Source organism: Eptatretus burgeri, chromosome 16, assembly GCF_056783735.1.
Source record: "Eptatretus burgeri isolate ZD-2024b chromosome 16, Ebu_testis_v1, whole genome shotgun sequence".
In the NCBI taxonomy this organism is placed as follows: Eukaryota; Metazoa; Chordata; class Myxini; order Myxiniformes; family Myxinidae; genus Eptatretus; species Eptatretus burgeri.
This window is the reverse complement of record NC_140976.1, coordinates 24228804-24249247: the sequence shown is the minus strand read 5'-3', so window position 1 is coordinate 24249247 and position 20444 is coordinate 24228804. Positions and strand designations below refer to the sequence as shown.

Sequence of the window (20444 nt, the reverse complement as noted above, 5' to 3'; positions counted from 1 at the left end):
CTTAGTTTTGTCTTTTGTAATTCCTGTGAATAAAATGAACCTAAAATCTCTTCCCCTTCCAAATCATATATTTTATAAGTCCAAGGAACTGTATCTATTACATCAACAATTTTAAAAAGTTCTTTCGTCCATCGTTCAGTAAAACCCTTTTCAAAATGAGATTTCCACCTATATATTCTTACGATATCACCAACTTTGAACTTAGGTTTTCTGACATTAATCTCTTTTTCATATTTTAATTTTGTAAATGTTTCTGATGGCTTCATATTCGTTGACGTGTGAATCGTGTCATTATACTTATCCACAATATCCTGAATAAAAGATGACCATTGTTGTGAACCGAGTTGTGTAAATTTTTATATAGTCTCTCTTTTAAGGTACGATTAAAACGTTCAACAACAACTGCCTTCCCTTCATTAAAGGTACTGTATAATGTAATACTGTTATTTTTAGAAAATTCATAAATGTCTTGTTATAAAACTCTCTACCCTCATCAGTCCACAATTTCTTAGGTTTTCTCTTACTTTTATTAAATATCTGTTGAAAAGCTAACATAAGAGTATTACCTGTTTTGTTTTTAAAGGGACAACCCACGCATATCTACTCCTCAAATCAATAACGGTTAAAGCATACTTGTACCCCTTATCATTATTGAGTTCAATCAAATCAGCAGACCAGATATAATCAACTTCCTTGGAATAAACTTTCCTTCTCTGAAACTTTGTGAATATTGGTTTATGTAATTCATCAGCTAATTGCTCTTCAGTCTTAATGGCATCATTAGAGCCTATAAGTTTTTGAATTTCCAAGTCCAAGTTTCAATTTAGCACTAATCATCTTCTTCACGATGAACCTATCAACTTTTTCTCTCAAGGTTGGATTTTGTATCAGAGACAAATTATACAACATTTCTCTATCGGCTTCATGCTTTTCTTCCAACGTTGTGGTATTCCCATAATCAATATCGTGTCTCATGCACACTTCATCAACTCTATTGATTGGTTTACTCCAGGATTTAGGATTGTCTGCCTCATCTAATCTTTTATCTAAGTTTGTGCCTGGACCACAGAAAGAATAACCTGGAAGATGTAATTCCCCTGGTATTCCAGTAGTTGTAAATTTACTTCCTGATAAAAACTTTTGTATATCTCCTCCGAGTTTGTGTTTGGAGATAAATTGATTTTTTTGAACCACACACCGAACATATACCTTTTTGTATAACCCTGTTATTTTTACTTTTAATATATGAAATATTTTTAGTATTAGTTTTCTTTTTACATTTGAGACAATAACTCATTTATTTATGAGAAAAATTCCTGCAGAGTGCAAAAACCTTTTTAGTTTCCAACATGCACATTTGAATCTTAATTTTTAAAACATAAAGAATCCTTAGAAATGCCTTCACTCTCTCCTCCATTTATTTAAGAAAAAACTTGAATTAAAATCCATATCTTGTCGATGCTAATAGTCTTGTCGAAAGTATTGCAAATAGACTTGTCAATTCTTTGTTTTCCTCCTCGGTGGGTTGAGTTATTTTCTGTAATACCACCAATCTTTTTTGAATCTCACTGGTTTCCATATTTTGATATTTATTCATTCTCTCTCTTTCCTCCCTCTCTCTCTTCTCTCTTTCCTCCCTCTCTCTCTTCTCTCTTTCCTCCCTCTCTCTATTCTCTCTTTCCTCCTTCTCTCTCTTCTCCTTTTCCTCCTTCTCTCTCTTCTCCTTTTCCTCCTTCTCTTTCTTCTCCCTCTCTCTCTTCTCTCTTTCCTCCTTCTCTCTCTCTTCCCTCTCTTCTTCAACTCCTTCCTCATCCCTTACTATACTTGAATCGTTTACACCCCATAGAATATTATACATATATTCATCAGGATTTCTTGTTATTCCTGTATCCAAAATAATTTTTTTTACAACAGGATACCAATAAAATTTCTTTTGAATTTCTAAAAGAGCCTTACCTTTTCTTAACCTTATAATTTTTTCATTATTTAACATTCTAATTAAATCTAAAGTTGTCGGTTTATCAACATCAGCATAATGCCAATCTTTTATTGAAAATACCTCATTCTTATGTTGTAGAACATATTTATTAAAATACCGAATACCCTTTTCTTGAAGGTATGCTTGAACACAGAAATGATAATTTTCTTGAAGCCTTCTTGCTGTCATTTATGTATTAGAAATATATGTTAGAATAATATTATGGCACGAAACACCTCCCCATCTTCCCATAGTTAAATCATTTTGTATTTCCTTACTTATTATATATAATCCTGTTTTTTCTGTTTTCATGAGATAAACAAGGGCAAAACCATTATTATATTTACCCTTATTAAATTCTTTTATTTGTTGTTTACTAATCGTGGCTCCACAAAACTCATTCTCGATACCAAGTGGATAATATTCTTCCTTACGAGACTGATTTAATTGTTCCAGGTCTTCGAGGTTAATTTTAAATGACCAATTATACCCTAAATCATTCATATCATACCCCCATTGTTCTATTCTCATACAAACGATACGCCCTTCTTTATAAAAATTTATTTTAATTCGAACTGTGAATTCTGTATGACCTGGAGATAATATCAACACTTCTGTATCTTTAGAATACACAGCCGTTTTATTTAAGTATATATATTGTGATAAATCGCTTAATCTCACCAAGTCATTCGCGTCAGTCGGGCTTGGATAATTTTTAATTTATAAGCATTTTTCATGTTAATATTTTTGTTTATATTATATTTATATCGTTCAGCCTGTGCCTTTGTGTAATAATTTGATAAATCAATATCCAGTTCTTGAGATACACCAAAGATAGAACCATCTTTACCAACATAAGTCATTTATATTAGATTAAAAATAATATCATAAAATTTTTTATTTTTGTTGAGTTGAAATAACACATATAGACATAATTGACCACAACACTTGGAATTTAATTCTTGGACTTGAAATGTTTGATAAACACCATTCTGTAAGAATTTTATGACTTCAACAGGTGGTGGAAGACCAAAACTATCAAAATAATATTTGTCTTGACTATTAAAAATACAAACCCAATGAGAACCGTTCCCATCATTATCTTCTAAGTTCATAATAATATTCTTTGTATGTTTCGACACATTTGTTAATTCATCTCTCATACAAATAACCACATTATGAATTTTTAATTTCTTACAATATTTGGCAAGTTGTAAATTTGATGTTGTATTCTTTCCAAATTCTTTCAACCACTCATCAATGCTCATTTATTTATTAGAAAGATATAATCCATTACCTCTTTTCGTTAATTTTACACCTGCTTGTGCTATAGAAGAAAGCATATCTCCAACTAACAATCTCGCTTTATCAGGCAGACCTTCAAGTTTTTCAGCAAAATCTACAATTACACCACTTCCACTAATTTGTTTCTCCAACTCTTTGTTATGTCTTTCCAATTCTTTTTGAGCCTGGAGTTGAGCCTTCCTTTCGTTGGCAGTTTTGACCGCTGTTGAAATACCACCCGTCAATGCTCCAACCGCACTTAAACCAGCAAATAAAGGAATTAGAAATGGGAGAAATCCTCCACTCGTCTCTCTTATTGAATATTTTTTCAACATTGGTTTTGTCATTTTAATTTTAAGTGAGCCAGTGTCATTCAAGATTTTAACCTGTTCTCTTGTGAGCAAAACATCAATTCTTACTGCTCCTTTTCTCTGAATTGTATTAACGTTAATCGTACAAGGCTTTTGATTTTGAACACAAGATGATAGTTTATGAAGATTGATTTGATTAACATATACCCCAGTTGGTACTTTGCCACTCATTTATTTAACAAAAAATTATGTGAGACTAATCATCACACCATTATCTGTATTAATCTGCAATTCTGTTTCTTCCAAAAGCAAACAATATGTATCAACTTCTTCACTCTCTCCTCTTTCAATGTATAGGGAAGTATCCACTCGATTAGACTTTATAGTTTCTTTTTGAGCGCTCAGGTCAAACGTATAGATTGTATACAAACTTTTAAATGCTGTCATATCCAAAATAGGTTCTTTATTTCCATTACTTTCACACACCTTTTGGTAAGACTTGTATGCTTCAGCAAAATCATTTTTCCCAATTAATTTCCAATCTATCTCGTGGATAAAATGTTCCATCTAGAGAAACGCGAAGTTGTTTCACCTTAGCATTATCACTCAATGCATTATTCTTATCAGTCGCAGTATCACCATCTGGCTTTTTAAAAATCATCCACAGATATCGTGGCTTTCCTTCCAGAACACCCAAATTCCACGTGTAAGTAGTTTGATTGAGTTTAACGTGTTGACATCTTCTTTTGAGGTATGATACACTGAGTGGTTTTTTTGAGTTAAGTCTTCGATTCAACATCTCTTCTGTTTTAAGATTAGGAGTATATTCACTGATATACCAACTCATCTCCTCAATTACAAATTTATTCTGATCACCAAAAGCATTACCAACACCAAAAAGCAATCTATTTTCATTATCATTCCTTTGTAGTTGAAATCTAATTTTAAGACCATACAGAACTTTATCATAATCACAAAATCCAAATATACCTTTAAGAGGAACTGCCACAGTAAAACTATTTTCTGCTTTTGTATCATCATTATACATTCCTTTCCTTTGAATATATCCAGGGTCTGTGTTTGTTCCCGTTGACATATCAGGAATAAAACCTTCGACAGACCCCTTTCCCATTCTATCACTGAATGTATAGAGTGTAAATTTCATCATTTCAGATACAGCAGAGACATAATCAACCGCTTCAACTTCTTGTGTTCCAATATACAATCGCACACTATCAAACATTTTCCAGAAGAAATCATTTACAAGTGTAGCGTTTGTGTTATTCCCAGCCTTAGTGAATTTAAATTTACACAACAAGAAACTTTCGGAGAGATTCAAATAGGTTTGTTGATTATTTATTTCAAAACTTTTTGTACCATTTGTATTCCAGTCTGTTCCAGTTATTGCATTTACCTTGAAGTAATCTTCTTTTTAGTGGAGTTTGAGATAATAATAGTATCATCCAAATCATAGATACTATCAATTGCTTCCATACTTGTATTTATTTAGGAAAAAAGATGTTAAAACTTTTGAAACCCTGATCCAAGTATTTGAATTATTTTCTGTCGTTCTTGGGGGGACAACTGAGTTTTACCTTTCTTAATTTCTTTTATTGCTTGTAATTTATGAGATTCTTTCTGAGCATCTTTTATACTCTTTACAGCACCTGCTACATTTCCCACAGCAGAAGCAGTTGAACCAATTAGGTCTTTATGTTTAAGAATAGTTGAACCAATACCCATGAGAGTATCAATTATCTCATCTCCTCTAAATTGATGTCCAACACCCCTTTGTCTCTTAGGTTTATAGTATCCTCTACCAAGATACATACCTTCACCCTTGTAGTACGGGGAAAGGAACATCCCATCCCCTGTAATTATTTTATATTTTCCCAACTCGTGCTTCCTCACAATAACCATCGTATTTATTTATTGAAAAACTTCACGTAGGTGAATTCTGATGGATATAACTTCTCCATTAAAAGAGATCACACGATTATCTTGGTCGGTTATCCTAAAATTTACTCTGTGTATGGTTTTTCCTGACACAGGTAGATAAACCAAATTTTTAGGCTCCATATTGAATTTATAACCAATTGGGGTTGAGTATGCGCTGAATGAAAATATTGTATTTGTTTTTAATCCATCATTATAAGCACCATCAATCAAATCACAGTGAATTAACACCGAATTTATTCCTGAGGATATTTGAATGACATTATCACTGTAAAACGTCCCATTAGTTTCAATCTTTTTGAGGAGAAACCTAATAACTCTCTAAATGAATTATCAATTGTGAAATCAACCTTGTAGTTATTTTTAACTTTAATCGTTGATTTTGAAGTATGTTTTTGAATGTTTATAACAATATTTTTTGGTTCATCACCCTGTTCTTTCATAAGACGAGCAATTTCGGAAGATATTTGAGAAATCTCGTATGCTCCGGGTGAGACTGTTATCGTTTTGTATCCACTTCCCGGATTATAACTAAACTTGTCATTTTTCTCGGTTATATTAAATAAGGTATTATAAGTCTCCATGGACAATAAAGATGCCTCATATTCTTTTGTTGTGTCAAGTTGTAGTGGGTATGGGAATGAAGATGTGTGGTCGCTTGTTGTGAAATTAAAACTCAGGATTGTGCTTCTCATCTTATTTAATATGAGTTAAAATGTCTTTATATTGAGATTTATTAATTATTTTCATGTTCATCAACTGGTCTAAAATGGCTGATGCTTCATTAAAACAATTGTTATTTCCAGCCTTCTTACTGCCGAACAACAATAACAGTCTATTAACTAATTGCGATGGGTCATTTGGAAGAAAACTAATACCTGAACCAAGGATACTTAAAGCCTGAATAATGTGTTTCTCCTTCTCATTCTTCCTACTTTTACCAGAAAGAATAACCTTATAATTTAGAGTGTTCAGCAAATCAATATATACTCTATCATCATTATTTTCCATATCCAATGGTTTATCAATATACTTTGATTCATCCCTCACAGTTGAACCTTGTCTTCCATCTTTTGTGAGAAGAAACATTAATCTCGGAGTTAGTTTAACAGGGGGTTGAGCAGAACTTAAGAACCTTAATTCATCATTAAATATCAATACCTTTTCTTGAACAAGATGAAATATTGCTGGTTGTTCTGTTGGAATGAGTCCTGCTTTGGTTTTTGAATCCGCTGAATATTCATTGTTTTGAACAGCATTCACAATATAATCAGGGGGTTGATTAATCTCTTCCAGTTGTTGAAATAAACCTTCATCATCATATTCTAATTCTCCTAAATGCTCTAATTCTTCCTCCGTCATTTGACTGAAATCTTTTAACATTTGAAGCTTTCTAGGAGTATATTCTACTGTGGGAACTGTGGAAACATCTTTCATTTTTTCTTGGGAAGTTTTTAAAAGTGGTTTAAAAAATTTCTCTTGTTTTTTTCAAATGCTTCTTCGCCCGTTAGTTTCTGTCTGCGTTTCTTCTTTATGTCTTCCTGTTGTTTTACAACTTTTGAAACCAACTCTTGATGTTCCTTAAATCTTCTTGCTCTTTCTTTTGTATCCATTTATTTATTGTAAAATATCATTTAATGAATTGTAAAGATCAACAGGGAAATTTTCCTTTTCTTCATCATTCAAGTAGATGTGTTCAAATAAATCCTTTTCTTTAAATATTTCATCAAATTCTTTATTAACATTAATGCGAGTTGTAATTTCTTCTTCACTAATCCTTGCATCTCTGCTTTTCATACGTTTGTGTTGAGTTTCTTCATCAACATCAAAACCGAATGATAAAATCTTCACTCCGCTCAGATATTTAATAATTTGTCTCGTTCCTTCTGGATTAGTTTCTAATATCCCAACACCACCAGATTTTAGTTTCTTTAACTCACTCTTACAATGTGAATATTTTGTTGTACCAAGAGAAACCTCCTCAAATATTTGTCCTTCATTCCTCAATCGCATATGTTCCTCCACTGAAATATAGTGATAATCTTCACCTTTTACTTCTCCAGGTCTTATTGCTCTAGTTGTTGTTGATACAATGCGTATCACGGGGTGTTTTTAAGTAAATTTACAATATTCTCATTTGTACTACACAAGAACCTTGATTTATGAAAGTTTTTTCCAGAAGCAGATTTACCCACAAGATTTATAATAATAGTTGTCATTTATATATGTAATTGTTTATAAAACAAAAAATATATCCCTTAATATCTCATCTTGTTTCACAACAATATATTTATATTTTTCAGTCGTGTGCTTCATATAATCCTCAAATTTCTTTTTACTACATAATGTAGAACAATTATCTCTCCAAAAATTATTGATATCTATTGAATTTAACTTGAATAAAATAAAAGTATTAGCATTGTTTCTGATGGAACGACGAGGAAGTTGAAAGTACGATTGACTAAGATAAATACAATTACAAGAAGAATGTCTCCCTCTTGTGTAGTAGCTGTCCATTACCGTTTGGTTTCTCTCATTAACACAATCATCAAAGATAACGAGGTTCTTTTTTGATTTATCCAAATCTTGGGAGACGGTATATCATCCGTATTATCACTAAGAATACAAGTTATAAGATTTGATTTCTTTTACATCTCTGTGTATCACAAAATAGTTGAATTATATCTTCAATGTTATAATCATTTAGGTTTTTTGACGTTTAAATAAACCTATTATATCTTCTTTTGAAGACCAGCATTAAAACCTTGTGAGAGTAGTTGATACTCTGGTTGAAAACTCGACTTTGTGAAAATTATTAAATTATCATAATCTAAAAAGTTGGGAGTGAGGAGCATTTTTAAAAGTAAGCAGGTTTTTCCACATCCACTTGAACCAACTATGAGACATCTTAATGAATTTGGGAGATTTTTATGGTTGTTAAATTTTATCTTATTTTCCCAAATAGGTAAAAAATCATTCATTTATATATTTGAAAAACAGGTTATTTAATTTATTATTGGCTTTTTTAGAAACTCTATATTTTATCCTAAGTTCAGGTTTAATTTCAAGATAATCCATTATTTTATTTATACAATATCTTGTGTTGATATTTCCCTGAAAATTACATCCATGAATAATATACAACAACAATCCTTTGAACATTTCTCTTATACGTTCAGTTTCTTCCCTTGTAAGGAAAGGTGTGTTATCATCCTCATACTTTACATTCATTTCTCTAATCAATCTTGTAAAGTAATTCATTTTTGGTGTAAATCTAAAAGAATTATTTTCCTTTTTATATTTTTTATTATCATTAATTAGAAGATAATCACAGAATATACATTGTTTATAGGCTTTTGACTCTGTGTTTAATCCCTGTCTTTCACACGCAGGACAATTTTCAAATTTGTCATATGGAGAATCAGGAAAGTCTAGCATATTTATAAAGTAAAACTTTACTTAAACTGAAATTCATCTATACTTTCAGTTGTATATTACCATCGATATCGATATACTTTTTTCATTATCAGATTCAACGACAACATTTTTTATATTAAAGGTAATTTTAAAATTATCGTTAACTACTATTGAACGAAATGTCATTTCACCTGATATATTAACATCCTTTATTTCATCAAGATTTACATCTTTAGGGTTGTTGAAAAAATACAAATTTCTCCTTGCATATTACAGATGGTCTTATCTTTTCTTTCTAAAGCTTCATCCATAAGGTTTTTGTTCTTTGATACTTTTTCTTGTTTCATTGCTTTTTCTAGTTTTGAATATATTACTAGAAGGAGAGGAGAAACTTTTGTTAGAGATACTTTAATTGATGTTCTACCAGGTATACTAAAAGCCCTTCCACTGAAGGAAATTGAAGAACTCATATTATTTACCATAATAGTTTTTATCCAATAGTTGTTATATTTATCTTTGTTCAATTTTACATCCTTGACATATTTCTCAGTATCTTTAACAGATGAAGAGATTGATTGAAACTTGTCTTTTGTGTCTTGAAACATTGTATTTATTAAGTGAAAAAGTTGGAGGATAAAATGTTTTTAAGCACAGATTCACCTATAAATTAAACGAAATTTTCATCAAGAAAATTTTAGTTTAAGCAAAGTTTTATTCTATAAATATGGTGAATACAACGTACTGCGATGTTTGTAATCACGAATATAAACATTATAGAAAACACCTCCGAACCAACAAACACACATTTAATCTATTTCATCAAATATCTCCTCTTGAGTTGGAAAGAAAACATTGTGATATCTGTTCAAAGGATGTTTTGAAGAGTAGTTATAATCAACATCTTCAATCACAAAAACACAAGAAAAATGAGTTTAAAGTAAAGGGAGACTATTATATTAAAAACACTGATGAGGCATTTAAAGGGCATATAAAAATAAGGATTTTTCAATTTGGAGAACCCAGTCCATCATCAATAGCTGAATCAATTGAAATAGTGAAACCCGATGTTGAAAAATTTATTAAAAAGACATTAAAAGAAATAAAAACTTTAAAGTTTTATATGGGAGTGAAAATGAATATGAAAAGACAAGATGAAGAACAAACTCCTTATATGAGAACAGATCTTCATTTTATAACATCATTTCAAGATTTTTTGAATAGTGGGGTTTATGAAGAACTATCAAGACAAGAGGAGGATGTTGATAATACAGTGGTAGGAAGTGGATTCAATATTAAAAAAATCATCTTTTTAGATATACACATTCTAAAATCAAACCCTCTTAAAGCTTCTTCTTATATTGAATTACCAAAAGAAATAAAACTAAAGAAGGCAGTTGTTAATATTAAGAACAATGATAATAAATGTTTTCTCTGGTCTGTTCTTGCTCACTTACATCCACCAAAATGTAATTCAGAAAGAGTAAAACAATATATGAAATATGAGAATACCTTGGACATTAAAGATTTTAAATTCCCAATGCCATTAACAGATATTCCTAAATTTGAGAAAAAGAATAATCTTTCTATTAATGTATATGGATTAACGGATACAAACAAAATTCAAATATTAAAAATTTCAAACAACTATAAAAATGAAGAAACACACATTGACCTTTTATATTTTAGTGTTGGAAAGAATTCACATTACACATACATCAATAATTTATCAAGATTAATCTCTTCTCAGGTATTCAGAACAGCAAACAAAATATATCCTTGTAAGCGATGTCTTAATTCATTTCATACAAAAGAACGATTAGAACAACATTCAAAATATTGTAGTAATCATAAATCAGCTGTAATTACAATGCCTAAACCTGGTGAAAAGATTTATTTTGAAGATTATAATAAATCTATCATGCACCCATTTGTGATATACGCTGATTTTGAATGTATCCTTAAAAAGATAAATACTGCTTCTCCTAATCCAAAAGAACCATATACAAATAAATATCAAAAACATATTCCTTGTGGTTTTTGTTATTATATCAAATCATCTGTTGGAGAAAAGTATAACAAACTTGAACATTATCGTGGAAAAAATGCTTCACAAGAGTTTGTAAAACGATTAGAAAAGGATTGTATAAGACTCACTAAATTAATGAAAGAAACAAATGAACCGATGAAATTAACCAAAGAAGAAAAATTAGAATTTAGAATGAACAATATCTGTCATATTTGTGAGGGGAAAATTAAGGAGTCTAAAGTTAGAGACCATTGTCATCTTACTGGTAAATATAGAGGTCCCGCTCATTCCTGTTGTAATCTTAATTATAAATTACCTTCTTTTATTCCAGTCTTTCTTCACAACAGCGCCAACTATGATACACATCTATTTATAAATGAACTTTCAAAAACACCAGGGAATATTTCTGCTATAACAAACACAAGTCAAAAGTATATTTCATTTTCAAAAATGATATTCACAAAACCTTTAACTCGTATTAGGTTTTTAGATTCTTACAAGTTTATGGGAACACCACTAGCCTACCTCGCATCAAATCTAAGCTCCACAGACTCTTTTCCAAATCTTAATTCATTCTTTCCAAAAGAGGAAATTCTCACTAAAGAGGAAATTCAGATTAAAGATGAAATTCTGATTAAAGAAGGAATTCTTACGAGAGAGGAAATTCAAACAAGGAATGAAATTCAAAGTAAAGAGAAAATTCTTACAAGTAAGGGAATTTATCCTTATGATTATATGGATTCATTTATGAGATTTAAAGAAACACAACTTCCTTCAAAAGAAAGTTTCTATAATAACCTTTATGAAGAAGAGATAAGTGATAAGGAATATAAACACGCACAAGAAATATGGAAAATATTTAAGATAAAGAACCTTGGAGAATATCACGATTTATATCTAAAAACAGATGTTTTATTGTTAGCTGATGTGTTTGAAGCTTTTAGATCACTCTGTCATAATAAAAATTGTTATGGATTAGATCCTGCCCACTATTTCACAGCTCCTGGTTTAGCTTGGAGTGCAATGTTGAAAATGACAAAACAAGATATAGATTTAATCAGTGATGTGGATATGCTTTTGATGATTGAGAAGTCCAAGAGAGGTGGAATATCACAAGTATGTTCAAAAAGATATGCTAAAGCAAATAATAAATATCTCCCAAATTATGATAGTGAAAAAGATAGTAATTATTTGATGTATTTTGATGCTAATAATTTGTATGGATGGGCAATGTCTCAATCTCTACCTTATGGTAAATTAGAGTGGGTGGAAGAAAAGAATTATGAAAAGGCTTTGATGAATATTGTTATTTCTTCTCAAGAGGAATTGAATGACGAAGAAGAAGGTTATTATTTTGAAGTTGATTTGAGGTACCCGAGTGATCTTCATAATAAGCATAAAGATCTTCCTTTTGCATGTGAGAAAGAAACTCCAAAGAAAGAATGGTTAAGTGATTATCATAAAAGTTTTAATATTAAAGGTAAATCAACAGAAAAGTTATTAACAACATTCTATGATAAAGAGGGATATGTTTTGCATCAGAGAAGCTTAAAACAGTTTTTGAGAGAAGGATTGAGAGTAGCTAAAATTCATAGAGTTTTAAAATTTAAACAAAGTCCTTGGGTGAAAAAGTATATTCAATTCAATACAGATATGAGAGCAAATACAAAAGTAAAATTTGAAGGGGACTTTTATAAATTAATGAATAATGCTGTATTTGGAAAGACTATGGAAAATGTTAGAAACAGGCAAAACATTAGATTCGCAACATCTTGGAAAGAAGCTTCGAGATTGATAAATAAACCAAGTTTTGAGAGAGAAGAGGTTTTTCAGAGAACTTTTCTGCAATTCATATGAAAAAGGAAAGTATTGTAATGGATAAACCAATTTATATTGGAACAGCAGTTCTTGATTTATCAAAGATATTGATGTATGATTATTTGTATAATGACTTAAAGAAAGAGTATGGTGAAAATGTTTCATTGTTGTATATGGATACTGATAGTTTTATCCTAGATATAAAAACTGATGATGTTTATGAAGATATGAAGAAAAATATTGGAGTATATGATACAAGTAATTTCAGCAAGAAGAGTGAGTTATTTTCCAAAAAGAATGAAAAGGTTATTGGTAAGTTTAAGGATGAGTTGGGTGGAAAAGTAATGAGTGAGTTTATTGGATTGAGAGCAAAGGCATATGCTTATAAGTATGGTGAACAGATTGATAAGAGGTTAAAGGGAATAAAGAAATATGTAATAAAGAAATCAATAACTTTTAGAAATTATTATAATTGTTTGATGAATAAGAAAGAAGAATATAGGAAAATGAATACAATAAGAAGTTATAAACATAACATATATAGTGAAGAAGTAAATAAAAAGGCATTAGGAGCCTTTGATGATAAGAGATTTATTTTAGATAATGGAATAGATTGTGTTCCATATGGATATTGTATGATAGAGTGTATAAAATAGATTATGTTTTAACGATGGGAAGATGGGTTAGGGTTTTTAAGGGCTACCTTGTGGTTTTTCACAATATATAAATGGTTAAACCAAGTATTAATCAAACTAAAGAGTGGAGAAAATCTCAGTCTTGGTATATAAATGGAAAACATAATGAATGTGAAAAATATCAAATAAGTCTTATTGAAAAAATAACTAAAACAAAGGTAAATAAAACAAATAAGCGAATTAATTTAAAAACTAGTAAGTTAGAGGATGTAAAGAAAAAATGAATATCCTTGAATGGACTGAAAACTTTGATGGTTATCAATTGAACAATGAAAAAACAATTTACTATAATCTCAAAATGATATGTGGCTCAGGAGGTGGTCAAACAAGAGCATTAAGAGAAGTTTATCATTTCGTAATGGCACAAAAGGGGTATCTTAAAAAATATAAAGATTCAAATGTTTTGTTTGTCAATATTTTAGATGGGGATTATTGTGCAAAGAAAATTAAACTATTGAAGGAATTTGAGAATGAACAAATCTTTATAGGTTCAATGAGTGAGCTGTTCAACCCCCAGGTGTTCAATTCAATGAGGTTCAACCTCCAAGTTAAAAGGGGAGACAAATAAATATACCTTGGGATAAAAAGGGGATTTATTTTTAGGGAAAAAAATATAAATCGCTGAAAATCCCCCATTCATTTACATGGGGAAAAGTGAGCCAGAATCAGTATTCTTACCCTACTCATATACATGTATACATATACATATATACATATACATATACATATATACATATACATATATATATATATTCATATACATGTATACATATACATATATACATATACACATATATGTATATATATATATATATATATGTATATATATATATATATATATACACATACATATACATATATACATATATATATACATATATATATATATATATATATATATATATATATATATATATACATACATATATATATATATATATATATATATATATATATATATATATATATATATACATATATATACATACATACATATATATATATATATATATATATATATATATATATATATATATATATATATATATATATATATATATATATATATATATATATATATATATATATATATATATATATATATATATATATATATATATATATATATATATATATATATATATATATATATATATATATATATATATATATATATATATATATGGTCCATGTGTGTACAGTATGTGAAAGGGAATTGGAGAATTTTAAAGGGAAGAGAAAGAGTAAAACGAAATGTAGGAAGCAAAGTGGTGCAATGGTTGGAGCGTCCGTTGAGAGTCAGAAAGGTCAACAGTGCAAACCTTGGCCGAGTCATACCAAAGACTTAACCAGAGAGTTGGTGTCAGACACTCAATGCTCGCGTGTTTATACATTAATCGTTTTTAAAAGACGAGTCCAATAATTAATATTTTTATAAAGCATTGCAGTGAAGTCTGATCAAAATAATTTTAAAGCAATATATGTATTTGTATATTGTAATCAGTAACAAGAGCGCAAGTGAGCACAATATACACCCGAACAAGAAGGTATATACGGAATTGTACTACTACATGGAAAACAGCATCCTGGTTGCCATGGCAACCACTTTAGATGACGAACGTATGTCACGACACACCGACTCCACAGTCTGTACCTATGTACCAGATATGGAACGTGAAAGTTGAAAACTTTGGGAGTTAGAATGCGGACAGGAATGGATGGAAAACAGCATCCTGGTTGCCATGGCAACCACTTTAGATGAAGAACATATGTCGCGACACACCGTCTCCACAGTCTGCACATATGTACCAAATATGAAACGTGAAAGTTGAAAACTTTGGGAGTTAGAGTGTGGATAGGAACGGATGGAAAACAGCATCCTAGTTGCCATGGCAACCGCTTTAGTACATGCTGCTTCTTTGCTTGACATTCATCATTGAAAGGATCAAGCATAGAAAAATGCCACACAGATCAACATCCATGGGGAGGAGGAAATCCCCCCTCCATTGCTCTGCTGAGTGTGGAGAGAAAAGTGATGTCAAAAAGATGATTTCGCTGGTACCAGGAAGACTTTGGGAGTGATATCACTTCCTCAAATCTCAGTAGCTACGTTTGTGTGAAAGTCCAGCCTGGTGCTGCCTCCTGTATCTGTATGCATGTGTATGTTATTTGTGTCGCAGCTCCTCCACGAGCCTATAGAACCTGGAAATAAAACCAAAAAAATGAAAAAAACAAAACAAAAAAACCCACAACCTAATATCTATATTAATAAGTTTACTGAAAGACAGAGATCCCACAAACAGCCACGTGACCTCTGGAGTATCCAGGCTTGTTAAAGTGTCGAGCAACGAGCTTGTTTCTTTTTTCTTTTGCTTCCATTTCCAAATCCACCCACATCCAACTTCTCCATTCTTTGTGCAAATCCTTTAAGCTCATCAAAATGTAATCCATGACATACACACGACGTCAGCAAATTAGCCTCATTGCCTTTGCCAGCACGGGATAATAATATTATTATTGTTCTTCCATCTTTCTCCTGGGAAGAGGAGACACTCGCAACAACAGCACCATCGTGCCTTTCACCTTTCTGTTACAGAAATTGAATCCAAAGCGTCAGCGGCAGAAATGTTACCGTTTTCTCCTGTTCATCGACCATTCTGTGCTGGCAACACAGCTTGCTAGTTTTTATTCTTTCCCGCTCTTAGAAATGTAAGTTATAGATCATGGAGGGTTTGTTTGTCAATACATTGGAATAAAATGTCTGTTTTACTTATCAGAATGGAAAGAGCACTTGTGAAAGACAAAGTATGAGTGGAGAAAGAGGAGATGAGGCACAAAGCAAAAAATACATCTTAGTCACTTGTATCACACTGTGTGAAGAACAGACATTACAGACCTAAACTTGTTTGGCCTTAATTACATCATCAGGAAGATATTGTGATATAAGACGAGAATGAAAGTAATCCGGTCTGTGGTCCTAACCTGAGGAGTGATTGTCGTGGTGAGGCCGTCATCAAAATCAATATATGCTGAGTGAGCGAAGCGATCGTATTAACGTGAACTTAATACAGGTTTCACTTAAAAACTGCCAATTAAATCAGGTATCAACTCCCTCTTAACTTATCCAAAGCAGCAATCAAAAACATGTTCAAAAGCAATGGAACCAGGAAAGCAAATTTGGAGAAGATGAGTGGGGGAAAAGTTTTTCAGAAAGGAATTAAGAGGACATGAGGTTGTGAAGAGGTGAAGAAAATGTTGCACGAATGGAAGAAAAAGCTGCTGACGAAAATTTGTAATTAACCCTTTGAACCCTGAGCTCCTTGAACTTTCGGCTTCCCCACCCTGGGCTCCTTGGAGAAAAATCCGGCTGCTCAGGTATATGGAAGTTTTAATAGTGGCTGGTAAACCGGCCACTTGGGTCTATGGAGGGTTGAATAGCGGCTGGTAAACCGGCCACTTGGGTATATGGAGGTTTGAATAGCAGCTGGTAAACCGGCCACTTGGGTCTATGGAGGGTTGAATAGCGGCTGGTAAACCGGCCACTTGGGTATATGGAGGTTTGAATAGCGGCTGGTAAACCGGCCACTTGGGTATATGGAGGTTTGAATAGCGGTGGGGAAACTGGCCACTCAGGTATATGGAGGTTTGAATAGCAGCTGGTAAACTGGCCACTCAGGTATATGGAGGTTTGAATAGCGGCTGGTAAACCGGCCACTTGGGTATATGGAGGTTTGAGCAGCGGCTGGGAAACTGGCCACTCGAGTATATGGAGGTTTGAGTAGCGGCGGGGAAACTGGCCACTCAGGTATATGGAGGTTTGAATAGCGGCTGGTAAACCAGCCACTCGGGTATATGGAGGTTTGAATAGCGGCTGGTAAACCGGCCACTCCGGTATGTGGAGGTTTGAATAGCGGCTGGTAAACCAGCCACTTGGGTATATGGAGGTTTGAGTAGCGGCTGGGAAACTGGCCACTCCGGTATATGGAGGTTTGAATAGCGGCTGGTAAACTGGCCACTTGGGTATATGGAGGTTTGAGTAGCGGCTGGGAAACTGGCCACTCGGGTATATGGAGGTTTGAACAGCGGCTGATAAACCGGCCACTCCGGTATATGGAGGTTTGAATAGCGGCTGGTAAACCGGCCACTCGGGTATATAGAGGTTTGAATAGCGGCTGGTAAACCGGCCACTCCGGTATATGGAGGTTTGAATAGCGGCTGGTAAACCGGCCACTCCGGTATATGGAGGTTTGAATAGCAGCTGGTAAACTGGCCACTCAGGTATATGGAGGTTTGAATAGCGGCTGGTAAACCGGCCACTCGGGTATATGGAGGTTTGAATAGCGGCTGGTAAACGGGCTGCTCAGGTATATGGAGGTTTGAATAGCGGCTGGTAAACTGGCCACTTGGGTATATGGAGGTTTGAGTAGCGGCTGGGAAACTGGCCACTCCGGTATATGGAGGTTTGAATAGCGGCTGATAAACCGGCCACTCCGGTATATGGAGGTTTGAATAGCGGCTGGTAAACCGGCCACTCGGGTATATAGAGGTTTGAATAGCGGCTGGTAAACCGGCCACTCCGGTATATGGAGGTTTGAATAGCGGCTGGTAAACGGGCTGCTCAGGTATATGGAGGTTTGAATAGCGGCTGGTAAAACAGCCGCTAGGGTTCAAAGGGTTAAAGTTTTTGTGGGTTTTTTTTGGAGAAAGAAAAGCTTCAAAGGGAAACGAAATAGGAAATGCATTCTGGCTAAGAAATACCAGCATAAAGAAGCTGCAATGAATGAGAGGATTTGAAGAAATGCGATGTATTCGGGAGTGATAAATATGCAGCACAGGAAAGAAAAGGGTGAGTGGAACAGGTAACTAAAGTTATTACCAGTAGCCTTTCCTCCATCTTCATATTCGGAGTACGTACAATGTGGCTCTGCTCATTCCGTCGATCCCCAAAACGGCGGAAGAAGTAACTTGAGAGAAACCGGCTAATGGGATCGCGGATGATGTTAATGTACGTGGGCTGCTCCATTCCAAACCTGCGAATGGCATTGTGCAGACTCCGAAACAGCTCAATCCTCCTGTTCACACCGGTTACTGCGGATCTTAGTGTTTGCTCTGTTGGATAAAAGAGTGGGAAAGTAAAGAAGCTTACCGATTGAAATCCAGAAAATGAACATGTCTGGTGTAAAGGAAAGGTTTTTTCAACGCACTGATGTTTTTCATCAACTCTTCCTATTTGGTTGGGGTGGTAGGGGGAGGTAAAAGAGATTTGAAAAGACAGGTTTAGCAAAAAATGATTAGAAATGTTCACAGTAGTTTTGAATTACAATTTTACCCGAGCTAGGTGTCATGGCATGAATGTAATTACCCTACATGCCAAGTGAAAAGCGGGGTTAAGCCTTTGCCATGTCCTTTTTCTCAAGACTGTGTGGGGTAAGATGTTCTATGAACTCTTTAGTTTATATTTAGCATTCAAAGGAATTGGGGAATGGAAGTAACATGTGACCGTCTGATGTTCATAATCCCTTAAAAAAAAATTTCACGAGACAATGGTCGGATTTCCTTCAGGTCGTGTGTGAGAGAGAAATCTGGATTTGATTCTCGTTGAGAGTAACATGTGTGACTTTGACAGGATTATTGACATGAAGTATCACTGTTTTCAAATATGAGGTGCATTATGTACTGCTGGCGGGACAGCCTAGAGGTATGCACACTCTCCTCTGAGTTGTAGCCTGGATTTGAACCCAGTCCAACTATAAACTGTCCAACAGTCCAACAGTCGAACCCAGTCCAACACTTGCAAAATGATTCATCAACGTGTGTGCCCTCCCTCGGATGTACGTTAAACTTGGTGTCCTGTCTGCTGGAAGTAGTTGGTGTAGGTTAAAAATTCCATGGTTATTTGGTTATCCACCGTCCTTTGCGAACAGTGGGCAAGCTATCGCTGGCTCCCTGGAAGAAATTCCAAATTCCTGCCTCAACTACTGCCGACAAGGCAATGGCAAACCACCCAGTCCAAGCCTGACCAAGAAACTGCAGCTCCGAGCTCTGTAACATCAGGATCAGAATTACAACTCTTTCATCACTAATCTTAGCCCATCATAATCAGACCTATGATTTATTTAACTTGCATTTGAATTAACAATCTTGATATTCAAACTATTTGAGATACAGATCACAGGATAATGTAGATTATTGGGTTCAACAAGGACAACAACCCCAAAGAAGCATCCTGCACTTTTTTGCTTGACGGCTTCTATTTCCTTCCACTGACATGAACAGCATAACTCACTCCATCTGTCTGTGTCACTCCTATAGATCTTCATTGCATTACAATTTACAATAGCAATCCTTTATAACCTGAGAACGGTTTACAGGAGGGCGGTAGGGTGGAAGAGAAATAATAAGAGGGGATGAGAAGTCAGAAAGGATGAAAAACAGTGATAAAGGAGAAATAAATGATAAGAAGACTGAACGATGAGAACATTCGTACAGTGAGCATAAACTAAATGAAGAAGAAGACTTTGCAAAGTGGAGAAATATGAGGAAGATAAGGAGGGGGGGGGAAGGGTCAAATAAAAACACGATGAAGTGAAAGACGCTTTCACTTGCAGGCCCGTTTTGCTTGTGCTGTGCCTTTCCCCTCAGAATGTTTCCAGTAGGCCTCGGCCAAACAGCGAGCCGTTGTTGCAACAATCAGGCCGTTTTGCCTTTTTCCACACGGACCGACCTGCAGTATTTTAAAAAAATAACAATTTCTCGCAAGGGCCTTGGCACGAGCTTGTCCAGATGTGGCTACCTACTACTTTGGGACAAGGGTCTGTCTCGTGCCTTTCCCTCCATTTTAACGTTTTTACATTCGCTTTATCCACACAGCTTGCTTCATGATATCATTCGTCCCTCATCGTTCGTTTGTTTCACTTCGTTTCGTTTTGGCTTTTTGAGTGTGTGTTTGTGTGTGTCAG

General features: G+C 33.6%; 1 protein-coding gene across 1 annotated transcript in view; it reads right to left on the bottom strand.

Moving 5' to 3' along the window:
- The window catches only part of UST (uronyl 2-sulfotransferase), a 113019-nt gene that overhangs the window by 21964 nt on the left and 70611 nt on the right, over positions 1-20444 (bottom strand). Inside the window, exons 6-7 of the mRNA XM_085859653.1 lie at positions 18690-18711; positions 18362-18594 (exon numbers count right to left, since the gene is read on the bottom strand). Coding sequence (XP_085715779.1) covers positions 18362-18594; positions 18690-18711 — 255 coding nt within the window. The remainder of the gene's footprint in view (positions 1-18361; positions 18595-18689; positions 18712-20444) is intronic.